This window comes from Miniopterus natalensis, chromosome 7 (genome assembly GCF_054644295.1).
Source record: "Miniopterus natalensis isolate mMinNat1 chromosome 7, mMinNat1.hap1, whole genome shotgun sequence".
Classification (NCBI taxonomy): Eukaryota; Metazoa; Chordata; class Mammalia; order Chiroptera; family Miniopteridae; genus Miniopterus; species Miniopterus natalensis.
This window is the reverse complement of record NC_142087.1, coordinates 39,197,749-39,217,538: the sequence shown is the minus strand read 5'-3', so window position 1 is coordinate 39,217,538 and position 19,790 is coordinate 39,197,749. Positions and strand designations below refer to the sequence as shown.

At 40.7% G+C, this 19,790-nt stretch overlaps 1 protein-coding gene across 1 annotated transcript in view; it reads right to left on the bottom strand.

Moving 5' to 3' along the window:
- L3MBTL4 (L3MBTL histone methyl-lysine binding protein 4) overlaps nucleotides 1-19,790 on the bottom strand; it is a 153,677-nt gene that overhangs the window by 43,621 nt on the left and 90,266 nt on the right. The window contains exon 12 of the mRNA XM_087818958.1: nucleotides 12,541-12,655. Coding sequence (XP_087675084.1) covers nucleotides 12,541-12,655 — 115 coding nt within the window. The remainder of the gene's footprint in view (nucleotides 1-12,540; nucleotides 12,656-19,790) is intronic.

The following is a 19,790-nucleotide window of genomic DNA, read 5'->3' as shown; positions in this document are numbered from 1 at the left end:
TAGGTCTCTAGAAAAAATGTTCTCAGCTTGAAATCACTTGTTCAGAGAGGCCATCCCTGACCACGTTACCTTTCCTGCCTTCTTTTTACCACTTCATTGGAAACTATTTTCCTAGTTTATCTGTTTATCCCCTGTCTCCCTCACTACAGTGAGGGTGCTGACCTTGCCTAATTTATTTACCATTGCACCCCAGCTCTTGCTATAACAGAGACTGGCACATAAGAGATATGGAATAAGGATGTTTTAAGAATGAGTAAGGAATCATAAAGCAACAATTAACACCTGTAGGCATTATTTTGGTATATCTTGACCAGGACGCTCTGAAATAATCATTATTTGATTCTCATTTCAGAGCTTAACGTGACTAAGATAAATCTGGTTTTCTACTTCTAAATATTACGGGCTACTCTCTATATCAAGCAGCATGAATAACTTCTAATTTATTCCAAGTCTTCTATAAAAATTTTACTCGGGCAATTAGTTACTCTAAGTGCAGAGTTCTTACTGCCAGGACAACAAAGAAATGGAAAATATGGTTGCAAACTGGAAATTACCTGAGTCATGAGCAATGCTTCACAACATGACACTGTAGTAACGTGTCCTCATGGATCGCCCTTCACACGGAACTACACAGCTGCCACAGCAGCCAGGACAGGCACTGTAGTTGCCCACCCAGCGTCCATTCCCTTTTCTTGCCAACTGAACCCTGACTTGCTTTAGGGCAGCAATGTGCCTTACTAAAAGTGTGGGCTTTCCCAGCCTCTCTCATCCCCATATGGTCATTTGACGCTGTCCTAGACAAGACGACCTCAGGGAAAGGCAATGTGAAGATGTCTTTAAATGCTTCTCTTCCCTATCAAAAGGGTATAGAGGATGCTGGTGCTGCTTTGCCCATTTCTTCCTTCTTTGAACTTTGCAGAACACAGCTGTGAGAGCTCATGAGGTGACCAGCACATGGACAAAAGCAGATGTGTTGAAGGAGGCAGAGAATAAAGGAAGGTAAAGGAAGACTGAGCCTGGACCCAAGACATGCCAGGGAGGACCTCGGTGTCTCTCATGGAGAAAAAATAACCCTCTTTTTGATTAAACCATTACGAACAGATTTTTGTGTGACTTGGAGCTTAAAAACTCCTAGGCTAAAACAGCAATTTTACTGTTTCATCTTTTGTGAAATCAAGTTATTGTTCTGAAACAAAAACTAGAATTGCATATGGGTATTAGACCTATTGTCTAATACCCATATGCAACTGTAAAGACGCTGTAAGATATCAAGGGCAAATCAAGAAATAAAGAGATTGCCATTGCGTTCCTCTGTGGGAAATGAGAAAGTGAAATATCATTTATTTCAAAATGGCCCAAACCGGCAACCATGAGTGATGTGAACAGAAAGGCCTATTATCCCACCCAGAATGTGCTGGAAGCTGAGCCCATCTCCCTCCTTCTGAGTAGGAAGCAGTTTCCTCTTAGAATTGTGATTTCATTTGGTATAAAGCTGACCCAGAGCAGAATGACAATACCGACACTGACTGGACAAATTGAGACGTCCTGCGTGAGCTCCGGCTGGTGCTGGCGGCATCGGGAATGAGGGTCAAGCAGCAGCGCCCTGTCCTCCCCGCCACCCATTTCCCCTCCGCTGGCAAGGCCTGCGGCCAGCCTCCCTCATCAGGGAGGGCGACAGAGAAATGACACCAGCACTGGGTCATGCTAGCCACGTGAGGACGCAACAGACGAGTGGAAGAGATCTAAACGTCACTGATAACAGACAAGGTAAAGTACTTTTATTATGACTATTATTTAAATAAAAATAACCGCTGAGGGTTATTCATTCATTTAAAGAGATGTTAAGTCCCTGTTACATGCCAGACAGTAGCCCAGGTGCCAGGGATATGGCGGCACAGCCAACAGGAAGACCCGTCCCCGTGGAGCTTCCCTCTGGTGCCAAAGACAGAATAAACGAGTGAGAAACGGACTGTGACGTCCGACAGTGCTGGGGGAGGAAGCTACAGAAAGTGGGCAAGGAAGAGAAGTGCTGGGTAGGAGGGGGTGCCATGCAAGGCACGGTGGTCAGGGAAGAGGTCCTGCCACTGGAACAGAACTCTTCCTTAAGGGGAGGCAGGGGGCAGCCAGTGACGACAGCAGGAAGGCCGGCGTGCTGCGGCCCGTGGGCAGTGGAAAGCGTGCGGGAGATGAGATCGCATGGGCCAGAGAGAATGGTGCCCCGTGTATTCCAGGTTAGGGAGCGGGGACACTAGGAAGCCTAGAGGACTGAGCCAGTGAGAAGCACTGGGGCCCCGCTCTTTGAGAAGCGCTTACTTCTACTGGAAACTGGGACAGGCCTTGAGGCAGGCTCTGCATTGTGGGTGGAACTGGCGATGCCACCCGGTGTTTAAAGCCATGGACTAGACGGGGTCCCATAGTGAGTTAGTGTGGATGGGAGAGAAGAGGCCTGCGGACTGCGCTCTGGGAAACACAACATGTAGAGGCTAAAAAGCGTGAGAAAAGGGGCCAACAAGGAGCAGCGAGGGGAGTGCGAGGAGAGCCAGGAGAAACGCATCCTTCACGAGGACGCACGTGAGGGGACGGAGTCAGGGGCTGTGGGTGCGGCGGGCGCAGGGCTGGGGCGGCAACAGGAGTGTTCTCACTGGACAGACACCAACAGGCCTGACTGAGGAAAGGGGGGCTGGCAAACAAAACGGGAAAAATGACAGCTTAAACTATTATGAAGTGTTTTTATATAAAAGGTGGTACAAAAGTCGGTTTGTGGCAAAGCAGACATTTTTATGATTGTTTTGTTTGCATGATGAAGGAAAATTTGATAATGCAGAATGAGGGTGTACTTACAGGGAAAGGTTCTTGGTTGGCCACAAAGGGACAGGCTGGTGGCCAGTGAGGCTGACTGCTGCCAGAGCAGACTCTTGCCAGTCCCAGTGGCAGGGGAGACAAAGCACATGCCCACAGAGGAGCGTGTGCTCGTAGATCGGGGTGGGGGTGACTAATTTCTCCCTGAGAGCTTTTATTTTCTCAGCAAAATAGGCAGTAAGATCATCCGCTGAGACTAAGAATGGAGCAAGGAATGCAACAGTACTAAATCTACAAATAAAAAAATAAACTATTCAAATATGCACATGTTCTCATTTCAAATAATTAAGCCTTAATTATCTTTTTTTGAATTGGAAACTTTTAGATTAGTATCCTGTTTTCTTTTCCACTCCACACCCAGGAAATTTATGTTGTAGTTTGCTAAGAAGATTTAATGAAATAATTACCCTTGAATGTTGGAGATTGCTAATAATAAGCATATCTTTCAAACTAAAATTATAGGTTAATCACACCTATTCTCCATCTCCTAGTAAAATTAGGGACAATAAATACCCATTGTGATATAATAATGAGTTTCTCAAAAAGAAGAAGAAATAGTGTAACTAAACACCATGTTTGCTTGTACTAGGTTTCAGACGGTCAGGTTTCATGATATACAGATAAAATACAACAATAATTTTCTGAAATGGAAATGCAAAAGGATTTTTAAAAGGTTACTAAAAATGTGAATGTTACACTTACTTGATGATACCAAAAAAACATTAAACTATAACAATGGCAATATTAGTAGAAGAAGGTAAATTAACCATCTGCCTAACACAGGAAAACACTTAGAAATGTGCTAGAGTCTTGAAGGACCAGTGAAAATAAAAGTGATACTAACTCCACCACACAGAATCAATATGATAAGAAAAGAGTGCAAAAGCAATGGGCAGTTTTCTAGAAGTCCCTTCCACAGATCTGGTAGAGTTTCTGAGCAGTGATGATAAAAAGTGAAACATAGTATATTGGGCTCTGCTAAAGACAGCAGAGCAGCTGGCAAAGATTTTCTTAGGAAATATGATCAAATGCATTTACCACATGTTGAGACTTAAGTAGAGAAAGATTAATTTGGTAGGTAATTGGATAATTACACAAGGATCCCAGAAAAAGAGGATCTCATGTGTGATATGGGTACAGTATCAGGGAGACCAAGGGTTAGCTGGAAAATGGGATGATTCAACTTGAGGTATCTGGACGAAACATCTTAGATCTGGTTGCATAAACCATGTAAGGACTAGAGACAAGTGAGGGATGTGTGAATGGTGTTAACTGATATAAGGCTATAATGACATTAAAGGAGAAAGGAAGAAATATAGATTCAATTTGAGATATCTCATTCAAACATGTCACACTAGCATTTTAAAGTAAGGAATTTATACCATCAATTATACACAAAACTAGGCTCTTTTTATATTACTAAATAGCACAGGATTTCATAAATTGCCAATCTGTTTTGTTGCCCAGTTTTTAAACTGAAAAAAAAATCAGGAAAACAACATTCTTAATTTATTCAGGAAAAACTGGGAGCAGTCCACGTAGAATTTTAAGAGTAGAAAAAACTTTAGGGATTATTGGCTCACAGTTTAGTTTACATGTAACTAGGAGAGAGCATCTTGGGAGGAGGAATTTCATTCTCCTCACACTGAATCCTGGTGCCTGTAGCAGCTGGGGCTGTCTTTTGATGCTGGCCTGATCTCCACCAAGGCCCTTCAGGGTGCCTGTTCACAGGGCCACCTCTCCCTCCAAGCTTCAGCGTCATGGTCACCAGTGCATAAAGCCCCACAGGACATTCCAAGTTCAAAGCACAGTACTTAATAAATCTCTGTTCAATAACAACAGCAACACTGCCCTCTGAGATGCTAAAGCCCTTCCTCAAGTACTATTTTCAGGCCCTCGGTTGATCGCTCAAGGTTCCCATGAATCAGGCTCTGCAGGGAACATAGGGGCAGGAGTGTACTAATTGCATCTCACCCTCTCCCCTTGCTTGAAGGTGTGACAGTTTTCTGAATAAGGTTAAAACTGAGGGAAAACCTGGAAGACCTGCTCAACCCAGGATCTCTACTGGACATCCATATGCAGCTGTCCACAAATCGGGTCAGTCAGGACTCAGAATCTGTTCCACGCCCACCCGGGCATGGCTCAGCGGTTGAGCGTCAACCTAGGATCCAGGCCATGGGGGTTCGATTCCCGGTCAGGGCACATGCCCAGGTTGCGGGCTGTAGCCGATCAATGACTCTCATCATTGATGTTTCTCTCTCTCTCCTTCCTCTCTCTGAAATCAATAAAAATATATATTTCAAAAAAAAGAATCTGTTTCAGTTTACTGTCAAACTACCGAGTCAGTCCATGACTTTTAGAAGTTAGTGCCTATTTGTTTAAATGTCTGTAACTTTGCACAGAGCTTTACCTTGTTTAGATATAATCTATCAATGTCTCTAAAGGGAGGACTAATGCACACCTTGTTACATTACATCTCAACTCAACAACAGCAAACAGCATCTAACTATGACAGGAAAATAATCTGTAAAATTGTTCTGAGCTGCCCTAGGATCTCAAAGACTAAGAACAAAGCAAATGAATTCTGCCTTCACACCTCCAGAAGGCAGAGCACACAGGATAAGCACTTCAACAAGGACTGTTTAAAACAGCTAATATCATTAAGGCTGTAAGAACATTTTGAAATGTATTATTTTTCCTTGATAAGTCTATCATGTAAATCTGTAATTAGGGACTTGTAGAATAGCTAACTTTTTTTAAAAACACAATGTGCTGTAATTGTCTATTAAGTCAATGAGTACTTGGGGACTCTTAAAACTGCTGATTGCTTGCTTGCTGTATTTTGGAAGAACAAGTACTCTAGATTCCTTATTAAATTGTCTGAAACAGAGTAAAACTGAACATGTACTGTGACCTGGCTAAGTTAACAAACTTCATTTTTTCCTCCGAATGACATCTATACATCATCACATTTATCATTACACATCTAGGCTATAATTGCATTAACTCTTATTTTATAATCTAAGTGAATTTCCATCTCTGATGAATAAAATTTTTCTAATTCCACAGGATCCCAAATGTTCATTGAAGAGGGCATTATTAATTATTCATTTCTTAATGTAGATGAATGAATTTTATCTCACTTAACAGGATAAACAATGTATCCAGCCATATGGTGTATTTACAAGTCATTATGTTATATTACACATCTGCTCTGTAATGAAACAAATGGAATAAAAATTCACTATATCTTTTATCAAGTTATGTTGTATTTTGCTTGTTTATGTTTAAGTTAAATAAATTAGCCATGTTCTCAAGGTCTTTAATTAATTATAAAGGCTATGCATATTATTGTAGTTTGTATTACTATTCTACCAATATATACTTTAAGTTCATAATGCTTCACTCAATTTCCTTTGTAATAAAGCATCATAATTACTTCTAAATACAAATCAAATGGAAGCTAAAGAAAGAACAATGACCAAATTATTTAGACATGGGAGCCAGCTAGAAAATTTCCTTTTTCTGCCTGTTGCCTTTGTATTTATGAGTTTCTTTTGTTAGTAATGAGGAGTGTTTGGCCCATGTCTTTACTACCAGTCCTGGCTAGACTAATTCCATAGCTACAACTCAGAAATTCACTCCACAAAGGTTGCAGGAGAGAGCCCAATGCAGACTCTAGAGATGCATGTTTTGGCATAAATGATTAACCAACTCTTAGGCAGAGAAATGAACATACAAAAACGTATTTGTTGGATGCCAAACACTAGAGAAACGATGACAGACACAACATTCATCGACCCTCCACTCATGAAGGTTACAGTCTCATGAGGACTGCTGACGATAAGCTAAGAAACAGACAAAAGAATTACATACTGTGAGAAAAGGAAGTTGTGAAATGGAATATCATAGTAGTGGCTGTTTTTAGATAATGTGGCCCTGGAAGGTCTTCTTCAGAAGAAACCATCTGAGGTTAATTCTACAGTGTGAGAAAGAGTCTTCTATTATAAGAGCATATAGAACATTCTGGATGGAGAAGATAACATATGCAAAGGCCCTGGGTGAGAAGAGTTTGCATTCAAGAAACTGAAAGGAGTGAAGCAGAGGAGAGGTGAAAGGAAGACAAGCGGGTAAGAGGCAAGTGTGCTCACATCCTGCCTCTCCTGTTGCATTTTGCATCCTCATTCCCTCAGGACAACACTGGAGGGGAGTTTGTTTATGAGTAAGGAGCCTCCACATGAGGCTGGGGCAAGGGCCAGCTCTTTGCTTCTTCTGGTATACCAAGGGGGGCTGCACATCTCTAGGGAAAAGATCCCACACCACAGGAGGTGATGACGTAGCAGTGGCCAGTGGCCAGTGGCCAAGTTAATGAGCCTAAGGCTATACTTCTGCTTCGGCACAACCTGTGGGACCCGGAAGGAACCAGAAGTCTTCCTGCCTCAGAAAGAGGCACAGAGAATCTGAAAGGACTGGTAGGTAAACAGAAGCCTGAGGTCAAAGATACAAAAGCCCCTTAGAGAGAGATTTGGGGACTAGAGCAAACAGCCAGGACCACTCAACTTGGGGGAGCTATCTTGAGTATGAACCCAGGGGACTCCTCCCAGGCCCAATAAGGGCTCCTCTGCATGGAAAGGTAAGGCTCGATCAGCCTTTTCCCTAAAACAGCTGTGCACCCTGTGAGCCGCTGATTATCACAGAGGACGCGCTGCTATTGCAAGCTCTCCAGGCGCGAGGCTGTGTTGCAATGTTTTCTGTTTTCATTGTTTTCCACCATCTTTCCATCACACCTCATGCAACTCCGCTAAAGCTGCACAAGAGAGGGTGCCGCAGGGTTTTGGAAGCTCAGACTCGGTACTTGCACAGGCTTCCCCAAGGCTGGAACCTCACACCAGCTGGGTCACCCACCTTCACGTCTGCAGAGGGGGAGACAGAGGGCAGCCTGACATGATTATAAAAGTAAGTACACACTGAAGGGTTCAGGCAAACTAGAAAGAACATTCTGACTAGAGCCTGAGACCCACCTTTGTCTCCAACAAGCTGGGCAAACACCATGTCTCCACGCCTCTGAATGACAGGTTGGGACCTGATGAGCTCAGGATTGTGTCAGTTTTATGTTCGACATCCACATCTTTGGTGTCTCCCAAGAGTAGAGCACTTTTTCTAGGTTGGCTCAGACTTTTGGAGAATATGAATAAAGTCCTTTCTCCTCCATCTACTTTTTTTTAATGCCTAAGCTGAAGGAGCAGCCTGCTCATCTCAAGCTTGCGATGCTTGGCATTCATGGCACAAATGGTGAGGCAGCCTCATCGGACAACTGGTCACCTTCCCAGGGCACTCTCCCTGGAGGGCTGAGCAGCCCACAGTGTCGCTCCACACCCCACCAGCTCTTGTCATTTCATGTCTGTTCTCTGTCATTTCAGAAAAAACACTTTACACATACCTGATGAGAAAAGTCTGTTATTTACCAAGTGGCACATCCAAGTCTACATTCAATTTACAGAGTGTTTTCTGGTTTGGTCTGTTTCCTTTTTTTTGGTCTCCAGCTATACCTACCTTATTAGAGGCATTGGGAATTGTCATATTTTTATTGTATTATTCTATCCTTACCTGAAAACACTAACAAAACATTTCCATGCATTAGAATGCTTTATTGTTTTTAACTATCATTTCTAAAAGTTTGTTTAAAACAAGGGCTGAAGGAGTAGGCAGGATGAAATAAATATAGACAAATTATGTTTATAAAATGTAGAAAGTTAGGAAAACAACAAGCAGATTGGACTATTCACCGAGGGCCTACTCTGTGTGGAGAGCACAGGCTGAGCCACCCAGGCTGCAGCAGGAAGGAGTGGCCAGTGGCAACCTGGGTCTCTGCCACCGCAGAGAAGGTGCCTAGTGGGGGGGGGAGGCGGACAGGAACAAATGAGCTTATCATACCACGGCAGCCTGTGAGAACCACCACTAAGGACCGTCTAGGCCTCTGACTGAGCTAAAGAATGGCAGGGCTGCTGTCTGTAAACAGCTCGACTGAGAAGGAGTCTCTGGGGGCCACCCCCTGAATAAGCCTTAGGAGCTCAGGGTGGCACAGGCTCCAAGCCAAGGGCACAGCAGAAGCAGAAGTGGAAGCCCGCGGGTGTGCCGGGGAGAGTGCAAGGCCAGTGCTGCCCGCCCTGAGTGAGCAAGGACCAGAGGAGTGAACCCTGCGGCGGCTCCCGGGCCGGGCTGGGGAGGCCCCGGGTGCGAGGAAGAGCTTCGGCAAAAACTCTGTGAGACAGGAAGCCATTGGAGGGTTCTGGGCACAAGGGAGGGGGGTTAACTCTAATAAAACGAAGAAGAGAGGGCAAAACAGTGTAGGATGAGGGTAAAGGGAAAATCCACCTCCCCGAGGACACCAGACAGAGTTCTGCAGACAAGGTGACTCTCGACTGCAGGTGAATCCATCTTCTTGGCCCAAATGCTAGAGGGATTAGGCACAGGGAAGCCACACCCCACCCAGGGCAGAGCAGCCCTCAGTAAGGACTGAGAAAAGGGGCAAAAGGAGACCCAAGGGAAGTACCACTGCCTGAAACGGTCAAAGAAATGGCCCAGGGTGCTTAACAGAGAAGGCTCCTATTAGAGCCAGGTACAGCCATTGCATTGGATTTGACAGCTACACAGCTACTGGACAGTTCAGTGAGAATAACTTTATTTTACTGGTGGTATATTTACAATTGTGATATTGTTATTTATAATAAGAAATATATCCCCATCCTAGCACAGGACTCCTAAAATCCTTGAATTTCCTGTGATGAGAGTAATAAGTGTCCTTTTTATGAAAATAAGATGATGACTTTTGGAAAACTCCTAAGGATGAGGGCTGGTCCCCTGTGGAGCCAACCATGTAATTCCAGAGTTAGACCTTCAGTCCCACTCTAGACCTCTGGGGACGGAAGAGGGGCTAGAGACTGAGTTCAATTTCCAGTGGACGATGATTTAATCAATCACACCTATGTAATAAAGACTCCATAAAAACCCAGGAGGACAGGGTCTGGAGAGCTTCTGGGTTAAGGAATCAGAATGTATCCATGTGCCACCATGCCGTGTCCTCACCTTCATAAGGACAGAACCTCCTTTGTTCAGGACCTCACCCTATGCATTTCTTCATAAGTGGTTTCCTGAGTTCTATGAGCCACTTAAGCAACTTAATCGAATCCAAGGAGGGAGTCAGGGAAACCTATGATTTCTAGTCAGTTTTTCACAAGCAAAGGCAACAACTTAGACTTGTGATTGACCTATGAAATGGGGACAATCTTGTGGGACTGAGCCCTTCACCCTGTGGAATCTGATGCTATGTTCAGGTAGACAGTGTTAGAATGGAGCTGAACTGTAGGAAGGACATCCAGCTGGTGTCGGAGAACTGCTTGGTGTGAAGAAAAAACCCACACATCAGAATTGGATACAAAACTTCGAAAATATATTCAGACTTTTAAAAAAAGAACAGCATAGTACTTTAGTTCTTAGTTTAATGGGGCCTATACGGCCTGCTTATTTTAAATTTAAATCAATAATTCTAAATGTTTTGAACTGTCCTAAATGTTATTCAATATTTGCTCAGAGATCAGTAACCCTTTTATGGATAGTGTGATTATAACAAGTACCTAAGAAAAAGCATAATGATTGTGTAAGTTCTAGGAAATAAAGTCAACTCCCAATTTTCTGGATCGATGAAGAGAAACAGTGGCATGGGAAGCAAGTGTTCCTGTGCTCTTCACCCAGCCCCACTGTGCCTCGATAACCAAAAGCAGCCATTAAGTCATTTAATCTTACTGGCCTGCAAGTTCCAGAGGTAAAGTAACTTGCACAAAGGCACAGAGCCAGTCAGAGAAGAACAGATTTTAAATCCAAGTTTTTCTAACTCCAAAGTTGGTCATATTCCCAAGCTTGGTTAATTTTCAAAGCAAGAGATATTAGACATCCACTGCCCAATGGAGTAGGTAATCTGTGGGTGGATACCTAACAACAAAGGAAAAGAAATGAGCTCTATTTAAAGCAATTTAACATCAAATGCAACTGGGATTACAGTTCCAAATGATGTGACTAAAAAAACTGCCAAAAAAGAATCAAGTAGATGACCACGATAGGCATGGCTTTTTTGGTTCTGATATTTTTATATCTTTTTAAAGACACTCATGGAATGCAAAGCATGAGAGAAAGACCTTGACAACTTAATAGTGCTACATCTTAAGTATTTAATTTTGATTCTAAGTACAGAAAAAGTCCACCATGAAGGGCTATATACATTAGATAAAACACAAAGTGCCCTCGTGGCATGAGAAAAGGAAAGTCTTCTCTGGCAGTGGGATACAAGGCGATCTGCAGGTGAACATTTGTGGCTGTGAATGGCAGCTAAGGGGCAATTGTCATCACTTGGCTATACAAACTGACTGCTTATGAAACATTCAGGTCAAGAAGTCAGTTAAGCAGCTTGACAAAGGAGCAGGCAATGGGTGAGTGAGGTGGAGTGAAGAGAGCTGTCCCTATACCTGAATGCTGACTCATCCCCTACCTCTGTTGAAATCATTCCTATTTGAGAAAGTTCCTGGGATGAGAGACTGAGGTGGGCATATGGGTGTGTGGGGGGATGGTTAACATAAAGAGAACCATTTCCCTGGCATGCTGGGGTGTGAAACCTGGGAAAATAAAAAGCAGGATCAAAGAAACCACAAAGCACAAGTGCTTACACTCTTCTCCAAATGTGGTGCTGAGCATGCCTCCCTGTGTTACCTGCTCTGTGTACAGACCCTGTGCTCGACGAAGTGCTATAAGTTATACAAGGACCTGCACCTTATTGACTTTGTGGTTTTGGAAGAACCTAGCAAAATGTAAAAATGCTTGTCATATTTTCAGTAATCCTTCTCGTTTCTATAAGAAGTTAAGGAATTCTTTCAAAGATAGTCAGTCCTTTTAGATTAAAGGTCCAAGCGTCACTGGGCTGGCTCAATGAAATATATATTCATTAATAGAATAACTTGCTAGTTTCATCGCAAGAAGCCAAAAGGAGGGGAACAGAAAAAGTGATCAAACAAAACACACAAGAATGCAGAGTGCTTGCACATGTGTCTAAAATTAGTCATTAGTCATGGCCGCCTATTCTGATTAGAAGAATCCTTCAGGCAAAAGAGTAAGATATTTTGGTTCAAGGTTCATTAGAATTTAGAGTGGTTACTTTCCTTGCAAGACAGAATAAACATACCAATAGAGGTTTTATAAAATATTTACTATTTTTTTAATTGCTGAAATTTAAAATATTTGTTTTTTTCTAAAACATTTTGAAATCTATTCTAAAAAAAAAATCAAGATGGAATGTTTAAAACACCAAAACATACTTCAGCTAAAAGCAATGGCCAATCTTAGACAGATTTAGGACTGGCTCCATTTCTCAAACTAAAATGTAAAAAATAAAGATTCTTTTAGATAACACTATCAAAATAATTTCTTGATGATTATAACTTTTCATTTATATGAAGCATGCCCTTTGAGGCTTAATTTTGAGTAAATGGCTTTCAGTGTAGCTGCAGTGATGATTAATCAATTCACCTATCTGATATTTAGCTTTCAAGTACTTATAATGACATGAAAAAACATCATTAAGGTAGGAATTCAGGCTAAGTATTTTAAAAGCAACAACAAAGACAAAATACTCACGATATGGCACTTCCAATGGATGTCCTGTTACATCACACCATCCAATTGGGTGAATGTCAGGGCTGTCTGCATCCATCCAATAGTCATATTTGTGGTCCCAGCCATCAAAATGAACCTGTTGAATAATTAGTATTCAGTAATAAGTTTCACTATTCCTGTAGCAAAATATTGAAAAACAGATTTCCAAAACTGACAATGAAATTTTATTAATCACACGTTACAGCCGAAACAATATTTAAAATGTGTTATCAAATAGCCTTCTACTCTAGCCACCAAAGGCTATTGCACCATTTTTTTTCCAAGAATTTAGAGAAACTGGTAAACAAAAAATCTGTCAGGATTGATTAGAATTTGAAGAAATAAGTTCAGTCCATTTTCCCAATTAAGAAATACTATAAGCATGTTCTCTGTCCTGGTAGCCACTGCAAGAACCGGGTCAGCATCATCAATAAGAGTCCCATTTGATATCAGTACCAGCCTTATACAGATAAGAGATGAACAGATTAGAGTTCAAGGAAGCAATGCATTTCAAATCCTAAAAAATGAGGAGATAGAGCCATTGGAGCAGGTGAATATCCCTTCACAAACAAGTGTAATATATGCATAAAGTGAATACTAGTCAACAATTTAAAAAATAGTTTATACCCTCATAAGCATGCATCAAACAGACCATGTTGAGCAGAAGACGCAGACACAAAAGAATGCATACTCTGACTCCATTTATATGAAGTTTAACAATAGGCACAAAAATCAGAACCATGGTTTTCTGGAAGGGGGTGGGGAGTGGAACTGACTGCAAAGGAACACAAAGAAACCTTTTTTAGTGTAAAAATATGCCAAATCTTGATTGGGTTGGTGCTTCTGTAAGATACACATGTTTCAAAATGCACACACAATCTGTACATTTTATCATTTGTAAATTATATTTCATTAAAGTTAACTTATTTAAAATAAACATTCAGCAGCTGTCATTGGGGTTTTTCTGATCTTTTACTATATTTTATTATTTTTTAAAATATGCTTTTATTGATTTCAGGGAAAGGAAGGGAGAGGGAGAGAGATAGAAACATCAATGATGAGTCATTGATCGGCTGCCTCCTGCACGCCCCCTACTGGAGATGGAGCCGACAACCCAGGCATGTGCCCTGACTGGGAATAGAACTGTGACCTCCTGGTTCATGGGTCAACATTCAACCACTGAGCCACGCAGGTTGGGCTATATTTTATTTATTATGATATTTTAGCACTCTAGACATAGCCAAACTGCATCATACTACAAGGCAACTAAATATTCCAGTTATGAAAAGGCAAAACTGAAATTCTTTTCTAGAATGATGATGCTGGTTGCTTTGGATTTACCAATAGAAAGAAGTTTATGTAAGTGTGTATAATAAATGGGGTGAAAAAAATTCTCAAGCTTTAAAATTTCAACCTATTTAATTTCAATATCCTTCTTTTTTCCATTTGCAGTGCAATTATTTATGTTTCAAAAGCAAGCAAGCAAGCACCCTTTAAACACAAACAAGTGGGCCACATGCTCCAGCAAGACTCTACTTCAAGGAGTTAGGACTTTCTATTTCAGGTACTGAGCCTGCACCTGGGAATCCTACTGTAAAACTGAGTCTAAAACTGAAAAACTAAAAAGATAACATCTTAAACATTTTTTTGAAAGCTAATACAATGTTTTCATGTACTCTATTCAACATTTTCCCTTATGTTCATTAAGAAATGTTAAATTGTCCTTTCCAAGCTGTACATAATTATTTACAATGAAGGAATGGGAATTAAAAATACCCCATTAATCCAACAATGCGAAACTCCCCTCCACTGCAAAGGCAGTCTAAACTTAGAACATATAATGAAAATCTGTACCCAGTACATCTTTATGGAAAATATTTTCCTATCTTTGAATTTTTATATCTCTGGAGTAAAAATCCAATTTTAAGAATTCTAACCAGATGGTCAAATTTATAAAGGAGATTGGCATTTTAAGAATATTTACAGAGTTCTTTTTTAAAGCAAAGAATCATTTTGAAAACCAAATCATCTCTAGCACTTTATTTCATATTTATAATTTTTTCACATATTTGGGTTTGAATAAAGCTGAGTGAACATATAGATCCTTCTTGCTCAGATTCTGATAAACTAGAACACAAAGGTCAGATAACAATCAATTACAGTCTCAAGTTCGTATCCTTCAGTGGACAGTGATGCTTCCCGATGGTAGTAATATTATATGCATGACTTACTAGGGACTGGAAAAGAACTTGGACATTTAAAAACTAGATCAGCATATAAAAGGCCAAGGACACACTCCTTAGCATAAATCCAAAGCTGTCAATCCTCTGGACTGACTCTTTCTTGCTTTATCTTTACATTTACTGCCCAGTGTCCACACCAGGAGCTTTCTCATGAGCTTTGCCCTTTTGCCCGAGTTATCGCTGCTGCCTCCGTGATTCTTAGCACTGCAGCTTACACATCGTCAGACCTCAAGAACTATCGGCTGAAAATACGCATGATGGTGCTCATCGCTCCTTGCTACTCCTTTGGGCAGCTGGGAAAAAGCAGCTATTTATCTAAGAACACTGGAGCTAAATGTAATGCTCAATAACAATTTTATTAGCTTAAGTTATTAGTATACTTATTTGCTCCTTCTATATATTTAAATTTTTAACTTTCATTTTAACAGGAGTATTAGATATGTGTACTTTACTGTCACAGGCCTCTAATCCATTTTAAAGGCTTATGGTGAAAGCATTATTAGAATACATATGATATTAACTTATTTAGAAAGAGGGCTGACTGTACCTGAACTCTTTTAGTTTTAATTGAATACACTTTCCGTTAGCTAAACTTAGCCTTAAATTTCATTCTAAGAAGATGAACTTAGCCTTTATATATTATCCCAATACCACTTACTCAAACCATTGACTCTAATAAGACTGCAGTAAATCTTACCTCCTGTGATGCAGGGCTCTGCTGTGGGATGGGGTGGGGGAATGCAGGAACAGTACCGCAGCCAGACATCTGTCCTGCGACAGGTCAGCTTTCACAAAATACCACTGAGATCCAAGGGCAAGTGTTGGGTATGGCAGGGGGATTCACTTTTACTGTGTGCTTAACATTCCAGGCATAGTTGTAAAATAAATGTATTCTCACTTAATGTCCACAATATGTTGTTTTCATAGATGACCAAAGTAACTTTTTAAGACGTTTGCTGAGATCACCCAGCCAGGAAATGGCGAAACCCAACTTAAGCTGAAAACAGTTTAATGAGAAAACCATAGAAGAATCTAGACTGTGAGCATATTTGGGACTACTATACCTAAGAACCTAGTGTGGCGGAGGTAAATTACATTTTTAAATTTAAAAAAACATTTTCATAATGAAAGTAAAATAACTTGGAATAAAACAGGGCTGCAGTACAGAACTAGCTATACTTCTGCATATTAAACATTAATTCCACGTTGTGCCAATCTGCTTACATGTCTATCCAGGCAAGAACAGAGGGGGAGAGAACATAGAAAGAAAGAAATTATGATGGGAAAGTTTACATACTTTAAATTTTACTTTCATATGTTACCTCCATTTACATATGAAGCTACTGAGATGCATAGGAAGAAATGTGGTGCCACTTCCAAGTCCTTGTGATCTGAAAGCCCTCACTCTCCTCACCATGAGCCTGTAGTGTGGAACCCATGGCCCCTATGTTCTTTCCCACTGCCTCCACACCCACTCTTGGTAAATTACCTCAATTCTCTTTCCCTGCGAACCTCCCCGTAAACCCATCTGCTCTTTCAACAAATACAATTGTTTCTATCTTCCTTCTAGTCCAACTCTTTTAATCTCTAAATTGGAAAATTAATAATATTCACTATAGCTATTTTAAAATTATTTTCATTTTTCAACATCACTGCCCAAATTAATCATATTACTTGGGCAATGTTTTCAAAATGCAGTAAGCAAAATATCAACCATCCCTTACTATCACAAGGACTCTAATTCATTGGGGGAGGGTCAGAAGTGATGCCTGGAAATTGCATATTTTTAACCACATGGCCTAAGATTATTGTGTTGAAGGTGGCTTTTGGATACAACTCTTTGAATGTTTCTTTAGGGTGCTGCCATGGCAACAAGGTTGTTAACTGAACTTGCCATCAAACTCACAGTTCTATCTAAAGCAATCAAGAATAACCTAACTTTTTTTTTAAGTCATAGCTCTTTTTTAATTTTGAAAGACAATGAGCCCAAGGAGAAACCTGGTTGAAAGCCTAATGCAGAGTGCATTCAACTCCAAATGTTTCCATTTGTGATAAATGTCTACACAAGTTTCTACTGCTCTATTTCTACGGTTATGGGTACAACAAATACAATTAGCTTTTCCCATAAGATATGTTTTCCCCATAAAGATCCCCAAGAGAAATTTAAATGCCACATTTCTAACAGAATCCCCAGGGCTTTACTTCTTAAGAAATCCTTAACTATTTCATCAGAATTAGGCATAGTGACAGCCGCATTCAGGGCTCCAAGGCCACATGTCTGTGGGTAATATCTTAGAAAGAAAAACCTTCTTCATAAGCAGTATGAGGACAAACAACCTCAAAGTCAGGTTATAGTTATAACTAACATAAATATCCTCATGAACTCTGCCCAAAAATGCACTGCGTGTTAAGCATGGATGCAGCATGCACTGCACAGTCACTGTTAATAAAAAGAACATTTCCTTTCTGGTTGTTCACCGGGCTGCTGCTCTTCCCCTTCCATTCAGGACACCCGCCCTTGCAGGGGACAGTGTTTCAACATGTGCTCCCATTTATCCTTGCATTCTGAATTTCCACTCTGGGTCCTTCATCAAGCCATCAAAGTTTTGCTACTAAATCATACATGATTTATACTCATTATAGTAATCGAAGATAGGATTTCTAAATAATAGTAGGACATGTAAAAAGGAAGAAAGGCTGATTATATCTTGAGAGACCACATAATGTATTGTCCAAATGGGACATTTCTGAGGATAAGAAAGAGGGCTACTAATGATTACACAATTGTAACAGGCATAATCCAGGACTATCCTAGGTAAGCCACGATATATAATTACTCTAGATAGATTAAGAATGATTGCTGTAAAAAAAATTTCTCATAAAACCAATGGCAAAGGGGAAATATTACACAAACCCAATTATAATGTGAGAAAACCACATCAGTTAGTCTAAAGTTCCAAAATTTTCACTTATAGAAATAACTGTACAGGCATTTATATAAGAACATTGAGGAACACAATGACAACATGATGTAGTACATGAAAAATGATGTGTGTAACTACATAACATGTAACTACATGGGTGGTATCAGCAAAATGGAAATGTAGATATAAACACACACGTACAGGTACGCTTAATGAAAGGACCACTATTTCTAAAACTTCTGAATTCATGAGTAGGTTATATATTAGTCCTACCCATTCATATAATTTACCTAACTGGTCCATCAATTTTATTAACATCAAGTTGATAAAAAAAAATACAAGTTTTTATTTCATCTTCACTAATTCCTTCTACAATGCTTTCCCTTCCTTGATGTAAAGTTTCTAATTCTATCATTTTCCTTCTAAGGAATTTAACATTTCTTGCTAAGTCTACTGGTGACAAATCCCCTCAATTTTCATTTGTCAGAGCAAGCCTTTATTTCTCCTTCATTTTGTAGGATAATTTTGCATTCTACAGGATTCTACGTAGGTGATTTTTTCTCTCAACTTTGTATTTCACTCCACTCTCCTCACGCTTGCTTGATTTCTGAAGAGAAGTTGGATATAATTCTTACCTTGGCTCCTCGATTATGAGGTCTAAGTCTTCGGTGAGCCTGTGCCTCTGGACTGAACTTCTTAAGTGTCTCAGTTTTGTTTTCCTCCTCGGGTGGGACAGAATGGCCAGAGCTGGCTGGAGTTAGGTATTTCCCTTCCCCCCAAGTCAGTCAGGCTCTGGAAAAAACCCAGGCTCTCGTTCACTGTTTTCTACTGAGGGCAGGTTTGTCAAGAAGAAGGCAGTGCTCTGGTATATTAAAAAAATGGTTTCTTTTCCCGACCTCCTGCCAGATATGAGAGGCCTTTTCTCTCATATTTGCTGTGGCTGAGCTCCTGGTTGAACCTGCTTAGGTAAATCTCACGCTACTGTGGGGGATCTTCATGACTGGGTGCCCTGGGGTTTTAACTCTGAGTTGTCCACATGGGCCTCCAGCAACTTGTCAACTGCAGTTCAGGTTGTCCTACCCAGGGGCTAGTTTCCATGGTGGTCTCTGCTCCTGAGTCTCTGTCCCAGTTAGCCATTACTCCCTGTAGTCACCAGTCTATCCTCTCCAGGTTTAGGGACAGTGGTTTTCCCTGTGTCTTCCTCTCACTTTCAGATCCAAGAAGAGTTGTCAATTTTTTCAGTCTGTTCAGCTTTTTACTTGTTGTTAGGGATGGGGTGGTGACTGCCAAGCTCCTTACACATGAAACTGGAAGCTGAAAGTCTCTTCTAATTTTTTGTCACCAGAACCAGACAATATCTGGAACACAGAATGCTGGTTCTTGGACAAATGAAGGAGCAAATTAATGATGAATTCAAATACGCCCATTCAAATGATGTAAACATTATCAAACAAAGACAGCTAAAGGACCCATTTAAGTCTAACGAAAACCTACTGATTTACCTATTTATTGTACAGATTTATCTTCTGAACTACCAACTTTTTTCCCTTCTAAGAAATAAGATATGGAAACATGTGAAAGCCCCTGAAATTCTTTTAAGCCATTTTTCTTTTAGAAAACAGAAGTGGCCACATGTTCCTCTTGGTTAGAATAACTGTGCTGTAGGTAAATACAAATTTTGATCTAACTAAAATTATGATCTCTTTATACTGAGAAGATGGATGAGGTGAAGAGCGTGGATGTGTGCAGGAGGCAGGGGGAGGAAAGAGAGCTCCATTATATAGTGAGAGTCCCACAAGGAAGGCAACACATTGCAAAACAAGCCTACATTCAAGTCACAGGGATAAACACCATAGCAATCAGCTAAAATAAATGCAAGTCGCTCTACAGAGGGGAACTGTGGTAGAAGGAGGTCCTGGGACAAGTATTTTATAACAAAACTTTTTTCACTTTGTGTAAGTGTAACACTGATAAAAATAAAAACAAAGATTTGAACATGGGCAACCTGGTTAACGGCTGTGCCACTGCTAGATGAGGAATGCAGGGAAAGGTGCAGGGTTTTGAC